We start from the raw sequence: 13,230 nt of genomic DNA on the forward strand, positions 1-13,230 counted from the left end.
GATGAATCTTGGAAATATTATACTAAGTGAAAGAAGCCAGACAAAAAAGGTCAAATATTGTAGGATTCCATTTATATGTAATGTCCAGAAAAGGCAAATCTATAGAGACAAAAAGTAGATTAGTTGGTACCAGAGACTGGGGGACAGAGAGATGGAAAGTCGCTGCTAATGGTAGAGTTTCTTTTCGGTGTGATGAAAATGTTCTGGAATTAGATAGTGATGATATAGATTTATTCACTCAGTGAATATTTATTGAGCATCTATTGGAGATAAAATAGTGAACAAATCAGACAAAAATTCTTACTGTAATGATACTTATATACATTCAACAAAAGAATTAAGGCCAAAATGTGTCAACAACTCATTTTGCCAAGAAAGAAGACATGCACATAGACAGGTATAAAAACCAATGGGAAGAAGAGTCCATGTTCCTCCTTTACCATGTAATTAGGAAATTCTCTAGCCATTGGTAAAAATCTGGTTTTGTGAAAGCAAATGATTATAAATCAGTGTGAGGGAGGTAATGCCTAGAAATGACAAGTAAAACTAACTCCCAGGACACTCCATAACACAGAGAACTTCTGTATAAAGTTAGCTCTTTTTAATACTTATTTAAAATTGAATTATTTTATTGAAGTCCGAAAAGGACACCGTCATCGATGCTTGAGCCTCGATAGCTATTACGGGCAAATCTCTAATTGACTTAAGAGCAGCATGCAATGTGATTTCATGTGATAGCTTCCCTGGCTATATGATTCAGAGTCAAGCCTTTCTCAAACTTATATTTGAGAACATTCACAGCAGAGGTCTCCTGGAAGGTAGTTCTGTTTCTCTTATATCCTTTACTGTAACTACATATTGAATTTTCTGTACCCTAAGGGTAGGAACCATGCACATCTTCTTTGCCCTCACTAATTAGTTACTATTTTATGTATGGACATTCTGTTGGAGTGAAGCTCAAATATAAAATTTAATTGAACACTAAATGTGATTCATTCCTATAGGACCTCTATGCCTCCAATTTCATTTAGTTTCAGTCTTTTGATAAAGTCACAGAGGGGTGTGTGTGTACATGTGCACGTGTTTGTATATCTATCTATCTATGAAGGATATAATTTACATTCCTTTGTGAGACTTACTGTATACATAATTTGCCAGAAAATCCTGTATCAAATCATGTGTCACAGTTTGGGTTCTAAAATTATGGCCATTTTACTCATCCCAAATTCTACTGGCAATAATAAAGAAAACAGCAGCTAATATTTTTGAGCACTTAGTTAATTGGAGTAGGGCTCATCAAGCTAAATAGCTTAATTCCTTTAATCCTTACAATGACCCTAAGAAATAGATACAAATGAGGAGCCTACCTTGCCCCGTCTTAAAGTTGGAGGAACAAGAGTTTGAAGTCTGGCTGGTTTCAGATCCCTGACTCTTAACATGTTCTTGTCATCTATCTTCTCCTTCAGTCTCCTGTGAGAGCCCCTCTGTACTAGTTCATGAGGCCCCTCTCTCTTCCCTGAAGATATCTTTTACCTGACGACTGCTACAGCCAGCATTTATTAAGAGCTCACTGTGTGCCAGGCAGCACAAGTCCCCTACATGTTTTATAATCTCACATCCTGTTGATCTTCACATGTGCCACTGCAGAGCTCTTTACCTTGCAATCTGATTTCCTAGACACGTACAAGTAAAACAGCCAAGCTGATGTGGATGGAGAGGCCCCAGGAGCCTGAGCAAGAAACATGGAGAGCTTTCTCACCTGTACAGCTGGCCGGTCTCCTTGCCAAGATTCTGCTGTGCGTCCTCCTCCTCATCAGCACTATAAGATTTAGACCGTGATTTTGTGGTTTTCTGCCGGAAAAATCAGAGTTCACTTAACACAAACTCAGCGCATCAGGTACATCTACGACATACGGAGAAATGAGCTTTAAAATAGACACACACACACACACACACAAGGACAATTACTTGGAGAAAAACAACTGACCAAATATTGCAGCTTGCCTCACCATCAATAATAAGCATGTCTGTGGCTCAAATTATCTTAAAATATCAAGGCAAAACTGAGGGTTTCATGCTCTAACATTGACTTCTAAGCCACATTAAATGTAGGTCTTAAGACTATTAGTCATGCATTGAAGGTCTCCACGAGGCGTAGGGTTAAAGTTGTAATATCTATTTAAATGATTATAAGGGATAAAGTGTCCTCTTATATAGGAAGCTCACTATTCCTTTTGACTTACTTATAAAAGGCAGATTTGATAAAAAAGACAAGTAGTAATTTTTAAATGAATAACTACCACTCCTGCTTTTGTTCAGTATGCACTCAAAAACCCATCTAAATCAAACTGTTCATTTGAGACTTTGACCCATTTTAATTTCTAGAGCAGAATGAAAATTGTTACCTACAGGAGTCAGGCTGAAAGACTGTAGGACTAACCTGGTGTCTTTGGACAGATTAGCTGTTAGACATAAAACCTCTTCGGAATAATGCACTTTCAGCCCCACTACATTGGAAATAACCCCAATATTTGGCAACACACACCTCAACAATACAAATGATGGGGAGGGGCCCTAGTAATTGCAGAAAAACTTGCCACCAAAATTACAGCTTCTACAAACAAAGGTAAGACTTTTAGACAGAGTACCCTGGACATTTTAGGAACGTGGCTTAGAAAAGGAAAGGGACTCCATCCCCACATTACCATGGAACCAAATCAACTTCCAGATTTTCTCATTCTCAACAAATAAAAAAAATCAAACTACACTGTTGGCATAAACACATTCAACTCTACTGCACTGACAGCGAGGCGCCAATTTAGTCTAGAACATTTTTACGTCTTATTTATGCCTTGAGAACCTCAGTGCACATGGCATGGACCCAGGCATCTGATGATCTCATGTTCCAGACTGGCCTCTCACCAAGCTGATAAATTGGCTAATCTCTCAAGCTTCCTATTGTGCTCTTTTAAAGGGTAGGACAAAAACATCTGTTCTAAAGGATTATTATTTTTGTGATGATTAAATGAGATGACATGGAAAGTCATTCTGTAAACCACATAATATTAACTTTCAATTTAAAATACTATTAATACTTAGTTAAATAACCTATAAATAGTCTTGTAAACGTTCACTCTTATGACTTGAGACATAATAAATTCTAATTCTATAGTAGCAAAGGTACTCCCTAAAAGCTTTACTTTGGAAAATAATTTTAATTTAAATGAGTGGTTGTAATCAAGAAATGAAATATTCTCCAATTCCGCATATAGTTAGTAATTTGAGGTGTTACAATAATAAATCCGTCTTTCCCAGGTTCATTTTAAAATATAAAATGCAGAAAGTAGAAATACGTAATGAATCGCCAACGATAGATATTTGGAGAAGTGATGATATATTTTCTTTACATACAGTTTTGACACATCTTATCACAGTTAACATACGACATAATCAGTTTTTCATGTTACTTTTTTATTTAATGTTTTGCATGTTGAGCTCGTCAGAGTGATCATCTTTTAATGGCTGCATAATTGTTGTCCATTGTGTGAATGAATCATGATTTACTTAAGCAGTCTTTATGGGAGAACATTTTGGTTGTTTTCAGTTTATTATGACTATTTTGTCCAACCTTTTAATAAATTATCCTATTGATGGGGCAGGAAATTCCAGATACAACATTCATTAAAGTACAAGAAATGGCCTTGGAGAAACTTCATGCATAAAGTTCATCACTCAATAACTGACTTCTTGTTTAACATGTTTTACCTTTTTATTGAAGGTAAAGCATACACTTAGAAAAGCACAAGAATCATAAGTGTACAGCATGATGGCTTTCCACAAAGTGAAACCACCCAAATGAGGAAATGGAATATTATCTGCCCCAAAGCCTTCAGATTCTCCCGTTTGGTCATCACCTTCTCCCCAAAGGTAACTACTATCCTGACTTTTATCCCATAGATTTTTTTTTGCCTGTTTTTGAGCTTCATATAAATGGACTCAAACTGTATGTACTCTCTTGGGTCTGGCTTCTTTTGCTCAATGTCATGTTTACAAAGATCACACTATTGCACGTAGTTGTAATTTTGTCATTCTCATTGCTGATAAATATTCCCTTATGTGAATAGGCCACAATTTTTATTCTTTCTAATGCTGATGTACATTTGAACTGTCTCCCATTTGTACTACTGCAACTAATGCCCTTGTAAATATCGTTGTTTCAGTCTCATGACACACACCTAACAATGGAACTGATAAGACATGGTTCATAGAGCGGCTTTAGTTGGTACTGGGAAAGAGTGTGTGGAAGTAGCTGCACAAAGGCAGGTTCCCATTAGCAGTTGATGAGAGTTCAAGTTGCCCAGCATCCTCACTAACACATGGTGTTGTCAATCTCTTTATGTTTGCTGTTTGTGGTGGGTATACATGGAATCTCATCATCATTTTAGTTTGCATTTCCCAGAGGACTGATAAGGGGGAGAACCTTTTCCATATTAGCCACTTGGATATCTTCTGTTGTGAAGTTCACTTAAGTCTTTTGCTTGTTTTTTTAAAATTAGTGTGCCTTTTTAATTGATTTATAGGAATTCTTTATATATTCAGGAAAGAAATCCTTTGTGGACTTGTATAGAATATTGAAAATATTCTTTCCCAGTATGCTATTTGCTCTTTGATACTTCTGATGAACAGAAGTTCTTAAATTTTAAAATAGTTTAATTATCAACTTTTTCCTTTTCTGGGGTCCTCTTTGAGAAATCTGCAGTTATTCCAAGGTCATGATGATAGTCTCCTGTCACCTTCTAGACTCTTTAAACTACCTGAATTATGCACACTTATCTTTCTTAATTCGTACCTTATGTTTTCCGAAGTTGGTCATGAGGGATCGTCCATGTGTTTTCTTTCCACTTTCCTTCACATCTGGATGCTGAGTAAATAAAGCATAACATGACTATTTTTCTTCTTTGCTTTTGTTTTTTCCTTAGTTCTGGTGGAAGGGCATGGAGTCCCTCTCTCCTTCCATCTCCAGGTGGGCAGCCAGCAGGTCCTGCTCATTTCCTTCTGCTCTACCCTCCACTTCCCTGAAGGTGGCTGTGTCTGCCTTGAGACAGGGAGGACGCTACACAGAGAGACCTGGGCACCACCAGGAGACGGCAGCTGCCAACAGCTCCCCAAAGCTGGGGTCAAGGACCTCTCAGTAATGCCCAGGCGTGCAGGCCTCTCTAATGCCTGTTCACAAGGCTCTCTACAGCACAGGATGTAGTCTTTTGAATGCCCTGAGGGGGAATAAAGCATCTTCAGTTAAAAGTAGATTTAATTTTGAAAAATGGCCAAAAGTCATTAACAGCCAATTCAGTTGACTAAAAAAAACTAATCAGACTGATCACTTAATTACTATTTAGAATTTGGAAGCATTAAAAATAAATAAAATCCAAGTGTATCTATGAGGCAATAAGATTGTTTTTCTTTAAGTAAACTGCAACAGAGCTTATCTGTTCATTAAAATCATTCCCTCTGTGGTGAGCACAGGAAAGATGTATTGTAGATTCTGAATTCCTCCTCATGAGAATTAATTTTCCAGGCTAGAGATCTCTTTACTCTAGGGGACAGAAGGACCACTCTGCTAAAAGGGTTTAGACTCTTTTCCAATTGTCATCCCTAAAAATATGTATTAGGTGATTCACTGCTAATTACATGATGTAAGAGGAGACCAATAGGCCCCGCCCTCCCAGGACTTTCAGCTGAACAGAGATAATCTCATAAATGGAATAAATGTAGGTGAGCAAAACCACCCAAAATCAAAAGGTCAGGGAGGGCATCTACATATACCCATAGAAACTAATCAAAGATGCAATGCGGGATGGGGAGGGAGAACAGTGAGAACTGGGTTGGGGAAAAGGCAGTTCAGAAAATACTGGAGGAGGGTGGGTGGCAGGTTTACAGGGTAATTTTAGTTGACTGGTTTATATATATTGACTGCCTTTGCAGATCAATTAAAGCTGATCATTAACTATTCAAAATCCCTAGAATTAAGAAAGTAGTAAGATATGGTCATAGAAGTAACACTGCTCTTCAAGTTAGGAGATCCAGTTCTGCCACCATGTAGCCACAGGTCCCCCATCTCTTTTTTTTTTTTTAAGGTGATTTAAAATATTATTTTTAACCTATTAGAAAAGTTTTACAGAACTAGGCTTATTCAGTCTGAAGAACAGAGAATTGAAAGGGTGTTTTAAGGTGAATGAGAGTCTTTCTGATGGATTTAAGTCTAAGCAGGAAATTATATACATCAATACATTGATGGGAAACAGAAGCTGAACACATAAGAAATACCCTGGGACTCAGAATCAGATGGAAGGAGAGGGATTAATAGGTGAAGCAAAACATAGGAGATTCCAGCACCCACCCTGTGCTAAAGACTTGCTCCTCTGGGGCAAACACCCACCTCTTGACCTCAGTCCTCTTATCTGTGACATGGGGGAGGAATGGACCAATTAACCTCTGAGTTCCTCTCCAGTTCTAGTAGCTCATCTATTAGTAGGGAGACCGTGTCATCTATTGTCCAAAACAGGACTCTTAAGAGTGAAATGGGGGCTTCCCTGGTGGCGCAGTCGTTAAGAATCCGCCTGCCAATGCAGGGGACACAGGTTCGAGCCCTGGTCTGGGAAGATCCCACATGCCGTGGAGCAACTAAACCCATGCGCCACAACTACTGAGCCTGCGCTCTAGAGCCCATGAGCCACAACTACTGAAGTCCGCGCACCTAGAGCCCGTGCTCCGCAACAAGAGAAGCCACCGTAATGAGAAGCCTGCACATCGCAATGAAGAGTAGCCCCCGCTCACCGCCAACTAGAGAAAGCCCGCTAGCAGCAACAAAGACCCAACGCAGCCAAAAATAAATAAATAAAATAAATAAATTTATTTTTTAAAAAAAGAGTGAAATGGGGCACCTTTAATAATTACGCTGGGACAATAGGTATAAAGCGAGGTTGCCCCAGGCAAGTTGAGGTACAAAGTCATCCATTTTAATAGGCACCTGCTATGCCCCAAGGATTATGCTAAGTGTATTACATATATTCTCACTTAACATATACAACCATCCCTGGAGATAAGTATAATTAAAATCCTAGTTTTGCAGATAAGAAAAACAGAAGTATAGTGAAGTTAGATAATATGCCCAAAGTTACAAAGCTAGTTGGTGATAAAACAGGGGTTCTGTGTAGTTCTGTCTCCTCTCTGGCTTTCTCCCCCTCCCCCACTCTACACTCCTTCTTTATGTACCAGAGGAATGCACACAGATATCTCTCCCCAATTTGACCTCTCCTTGAGCATCAGCACTGCATCTTTCATTGAATCTATGGATCAAACACTGTGCTAGGAACTCGACATGAATACAAGGGAGACAGCAAGCAAGAGAGATGTAGACTCTGTCCTCCCTGGGCTTGCACTCTTATGATGGAGACAAATGATCATAGCACACTATAATAAGACTATGACGGGGAAAGTTCAGGGTACTGCCTGAGGACACGGGAAGGCCATCTACCTAGACTTGAGGATCAAGGAGGACTTCTAAAGGGACATGTTACGAAAGCTGAAGCCAGAAGATAGGTAGACATTATCTACATGAAGTGAGGAAGAGGAAGTGTGCCGTGGCCAAGAAAAAAGCAAACACAAAGGCCAAGTGCCAGGAACATGGCACCTTCCAGAAAACAAAGAAAGGCAGGGGTTGGGTTGTGTATTTGTACTGTACACACACACATTAGTGGACAAATCAGAGCTGGGGTCAGATGATGGAGAAAGGATCTTTTGGGCTATAGCTTTCAATTTGAGCTTTATCCTCCAAACTATGAAGAGCATTTGAATGGTTTAAAGTAGGAGAGTGATGTGATCAGATGCATGTTTCTGAAATATCGCTATGGTAGTGGTATAAACTAGAGACGGGAGGGAGAGGGACAGCAGCAGAGGTGCAAAAGTTCATGGAAGGAATAATTAAGGCTACCCAGATGGCTGTAGCTGGGATGTCAACAAAGAAGTGAATTCAGAACTCTAAAGAAGGCAGGCATCCTTCTACTAAGTTCTTCCAGCGTGAAGGATGAGAATTTCATTTTTATTTTACTTTGGGGATCTCCAGGAAAAAGCTGGCACCAGTAGCACACAGGACTGCACTGCTGAGTGACGATCCAGGAGGGAAGGGAGGTGAAGTGATGAGCTGTCCTGAACCCCACAGCACATTCTCAACCTCGGCTCTACATGTGCATATGTATCTGACGCAGATGGACTTGTCTCAACAGTAACTTGTCTTTGCTTGCCACTGAACCAAAACCATACTTTAAAACTAACACAACAGCAGGGTTAAAAACCGTAACACTTCATAGTCCAGTTTATTAAAGTTGCAGGCTCCATTTACTTTCTGCAAGTCTGATACGTTCTTGCAGTCACCCAGGTTTAAGGGAGAGTAAAAAATAAGAAAAAGGAGGATGAGTTTTGTCCTACTACATCTCTGAAATTTGAAGTCCCTTACCATCTTACCTGATGGGGAAATTACCATTAGGATCTCTTCCATAAAAAGAAAAATGGGCTTGATTTGTTTCTGCAAAAATCCCCAAGACCTGCTGTTGTCTTTCCAGTTGGAATGATCTAGGATGGAGCAAAGACTTCTCCAAAAGCATAAGGGGAAGTGACTGGCCCAGATTAGCCAAAGAGAGTTCACCAGGGAAGAAGCAGAAATCAAGCTGGGTTAACCGAATGTGATTTTACAGACATTTGTGTGGTTTAAACTAAGAGGCTGGAGGGTCAGGGAGGAAAGGGAGAGGCTTACTGGTATTTATAGAAATGTTTAAGAGAATTCAAAATTGTATGATAAACTGTAAGGGCAGTAATGCTGTAACTGACATTTTGGTTGTCTCCCAACATGCCATTCTGCCCCTCCAGCATGCAGGGCAGAATGCATTTTCAGAGGGGCAGACCTTGGTGCCAATTCCAGGGGTAAGTTCTCATTGGCATCAGCAAGCCAATGGTATCCTACGCCCTTGCCAAATTACTGTTCCAAGAAGGACACATATGCAAGGCCACCACGGGGATTAACTCAGGGGTGGGTACATGAGCTAAGATGCCCAACCGGCGCTCAGCACAAACTCTGGTTTGTTGGATGAGGCACATACACTGTCTCACTCTCTCTGGACTTGGACCAAGAAACACATAGCTCAGGGGCCTGTTGGCAGTCACCCTGCAACCACCAGGAGAGGGGGAACCGACATGGGATGAAGCTAATCACGTGGTAGGTAGAACAGAAAGACAGGTCTTTGATGACCCTGGTGAGCCTCTGAATTAAGCCCACCTTGAAGGCCACTCTGCAAATGAACTTGCCACTTACCCAACCCAACACCTTTCTTCATTATTTAAGCCATTTTGAATTAGGTTTTCTATGTTTGGAAACTAAACAGACCTGAGAAACAGCCCGGCGTTTGAATGGCTGGACTTCTGTAGAGTCTAGAAAGTTACCACCAAAGCTGAGTGGTTGCTCAGATCCAAAAGTGATGATCTTCCCTCTGCCTGGGGAGCTCTGAGCCCTGGAGGATAGGCGAGAGTAGCAGGGGAGGCTGCTATCAGCTAAGCCAGTGACCACATGGATCTCCTCTGGTCCAGAATACATGCCCTCAATGTCCTGCCATGATAACATCAGTAAACCCACTATCCCTCTTCCTTGCCCATTTATGATATTTTTATTAGAAAGCAGAATAAAAACCTCAGCCAGAGCCCAAACCATTCATTCACTCAGCAACTATATATGAAGGTCATACCAAGTCCCAGGCACTATACAAGTCAGGAAAACAATGGTTATCAAGACTGACATTGTCCTGCCTTCATAGAATCTACAGTCTAGTTGAGAAGACAGATATTGAACAAATAATTGCAAATGTGTAAGAAAAAAAAAAACTTCTTGGAAAAGAAGATATAACAGGCTACCATCAACAATATAAAAGGGATAGCTAACCTAACCTAGGGGTCAAGGCAGGACTCATTTAGAATACCACATTGATGCTGGAATTTAAAAGCCTAAGTAGGAGTTAGCTAGAGTAGATGTGGAAATGGAGTGTTCCAGGCAGAGGAAATGGAATGTGAGGAAGACCATGGCATTTAGATGGCTGTGGCTGGTGTGACATCGTGGGTGGTGGTGTGACAAGGAAAATGGGGAGATCTGAGACAGGAGAGGTAGGCAAGGATGGAATTATGTAGTTCCTTGAAAGCCCAGTTAGTTTGTAATTTATCCCAAGCATAATAGGAAGCCACTGAAAAATTTTGAACAGTGGAGTGACATGATCAGATTTATATTTTTAAAACATCATGCTGATTTCAGAGCGAAGGTTAGATTTAAAGAGGGCAAGAGAAGTCTAAGTGAGAGTTAACATTGGCCTGAATTAGGACACAGCCGTGGAGAAGAAGTGGACAGACATACACATTCAGAAGGTGTGATCAACAGGGCATGGAGGCCACCTGAATGAGTCCCACCCTCACCTGAGCACAGGTGGGGAAGGTGAATGCAGGGGCACTGGGCTTTGTCCTGAGGGTCCCAGTGAAGGAGTATATGAATCATTTCTACACCCACCCATGCACTTTAATCTATTATTCACTATTTCTCTCCATTTTACAGGAGGAGATTCTCATTTTTCCAGCAATATGAGGATAGAAATGGAAGAAACTGGAGAAGCCTTCCACAAATGACAAATGATCAGAAACAAAGCATGAGGTGCTTTCTTTTTCCTGTTGAAGGACAAGTACAAGAGGGAAATATATACCTGCTTCAGGTGTGCATTTAAGCCTTCATGCGTGGCCTTCAGTAGTGCCCTCACTGTGAAACTATCAGGATCTTCCTTGTCTCGAATTTGAGATTCTTTTAACAGCGACTCCAGTTTTTTCCTTATGAAAGATTCCACCTGATGCTCAGTGGTCCCGTTATTCTGCGAAGAATTAAACAGCGGAAATAATTTCCCTTAAGGAACACAGAATCACTTAGAACACAGCCTTCACTCAAGCCAACATTGCTGCTATAATTTCTCTCTCAGTTACCTGTAAGAAGTTAAGCTTATTGTACAATTTTTGTCCTTCTCCCACTAGCCCTCCACCAATCCCATAAAATAATGATGACTATGACTGCATTCAACCTTTAACAACCCTATAGTCTTATTATCATTCCCATTACAGAGACACAGAATCCGATGTTTAGAGAAATAAGTTGATCAAGGTTACAAAGCTAGCAAAGAACTGAGGCAGGATTCCAACTCAGGGCTCCTAAGTCCTTCTCCCCACACTACTTTACACTTTCACTAGAGGGAAGGCCAGGGAAAGTTTTGGAAGAATAAGTTTTCTGTACCTACATAGGGAGATTTGAACAAGAATATGCTATTTAAAACAAATCACTTCCTTCACTGAAGGGAAAAAAGTGCTATGGAAATCTTCGGAAAGGAGGATTATTCTGAGATAAAATTTCTTTCCTATCTCTGCCCCACTATGTAATTGGAGGGAATTCACTACTGACCTGTGCCGTGACTCAGCACTGTAATTACCTTAAGATCACAAGTAATTTCAAGTGTTTTGGATAAGAAAGCTCTGCCCGAGTCCAGGAGGTAATTTACACAATGTTTAAGTGATCAAGGGACCCAGATTTCCTAGAAGTCTGCTTAGTGCAGGTTTTTGGCCCCCTTGTTCTACCTGAAACCAATGGCCCAGGCTCTGTTCACTGCTTCTCCCCTTCTCGACTCCCTCCCCCTCCCCCTATGTCCAACACCCTTCCATAAACTCTTCAGACACTTGCCAAAGGCCAACCCACCCAAAGGCAAGGAAGGGGCGCTCCTCCACCAGAACAATGCCCCTAGTCCTCACCAAAAGTTTAAGATCCATATTTCCACTTGCAAATTTGTTACTAAGAGGTCATTATATTTAAACAAGAGAATGGGCAGTTTTTCAGTAATGCATTTATTTTCACAAAATCTTATAAGAGCAAAGCAATATAAATACAAAGGGAAATTGGAAAAAAAAAGCTACATCAGAATAGGTTATTGAATTTCCCTGTATTAATATCACACGCATGAATATCTTTAATATACCCAGTGAATGAGGCACTCCACTTCACTGGAGGCCCTCAGGTCCTGCAGGAGATGCAGAGGTGGAAAAGAGCTGGCCTTTGACATCAGGAGCAAATATCCCATTAGGCTAACAAAGGCATGACCCCAAATATCCTACCCAGGTCCGCACAGCTGCCTGCAAAAGCACAAATGACCAGCACAACAGTGGTTCTGAGAAGGAACACGGCATTCCTGCCTGAGTGACCAGGAAGACCTCAAAGAACAGGGGGGACTCTGTATGGTAACTAAAACTTCAACAGTGATGAAGAGATGTCATCCATCACTCTAGCAAAGGTTTTACATTAGCAAACCATGTTTTATAAACATAGGAACAGATTCGTTTTCCTGGAGCAGAAGTTCATGAAGGGGGGTAGTGGCAGATAAAGTTGGAAAAGTACTTTGGGAACTGGTTGTGCAGGTGCCTGAAAGCAAGAAGTCAAGAGGTGTGGAGTCGCTGAGAGTCTCTGGGTAGACAAGTGTCTGAGTTGCATTTTAGAAATAACAGTAACCAGGCAGCATGTACAGAAAGAGAAAAGGTACCTTACAAATGAAAAGCCAGACGTGAGGATTGGTTCAAGATGGCGGAATAGAAGGACGTGCTCTCACTCCCTCTTGCGAGAGCAGAGAGCACTGGAATCACAACTAACTGCTGAACAATCATCGACAGGAAGACACTGAAACTCACCAAAAATGATACCCCACATCCAAGACAAAGGAGAAGCCACAGTGAGACAGTAGGAAGGGCGCAATCACAATAAAATCAACTCCCATAACTTCTGGGTGGGTGACTCGCAAACTGGAGAACACTTATACCACAGAAGTCTACCCACTGGAGTGAAGGTTCTGAGCCCCACGTCAGGCTTCCCAACCTGGCGGTCCGGCAATGGGAGGAGGAATTCTTAGAGAATCAGACGTTGAAGGCTAGCAGGATTTGATTGCAGGACTTCGACAGGACTGGGGGAAACAGAGACTCCACTCTTGGAGGGCACACACAAAGTAGTGTGTGCATCGGGACCCAGCAGAAGGAACAGTGACCCCATAGGAGACTGAACCAGACCTACCTGCTAGTGTTGGCAGGTCTCCTGCAGAGGCAGGGGGTGGCTGTGTCTCACTGTGA

The 13,230-nt window shown here is 41.1% G+C and overlaps 1 protein-coding gene across 1 annotated transcript in view; it reads right to left on the reverse strand.

The window, feature by feature from the left end:
* PLCH1 (phospholipase C eta 1) overlaps positions 1–13,230 on the reverse strand; it is a 235,356-nt gene that overhangs the window by 22,547 nt on the left and 199,579 nt on the right. Inside the window, 3 exon segments of the mRNA XM_082459515.1 lie at positions 1,760–1,851; positions 4,850–4,921; positions 10,788–10,949. Of these exon segments, the coding sequence (XP_082315641.1) occupies positions 1,760–1,851; positions 4,850–4,921; positions 10,788–10,949 (326 nt within the window).

This window comes from Balaenoptera physalus (genome assembly GCF_965194825.1).
Source record: "Balaenoptera physalus genome assembly, chromosome: 4".
Lineage (NCBI taxonomy): Eukaryota > Metazoa > Chordata > Mammalia > Artiodactyla > Balaenopteridae > Balaenoptera > Balaenoptera physalus.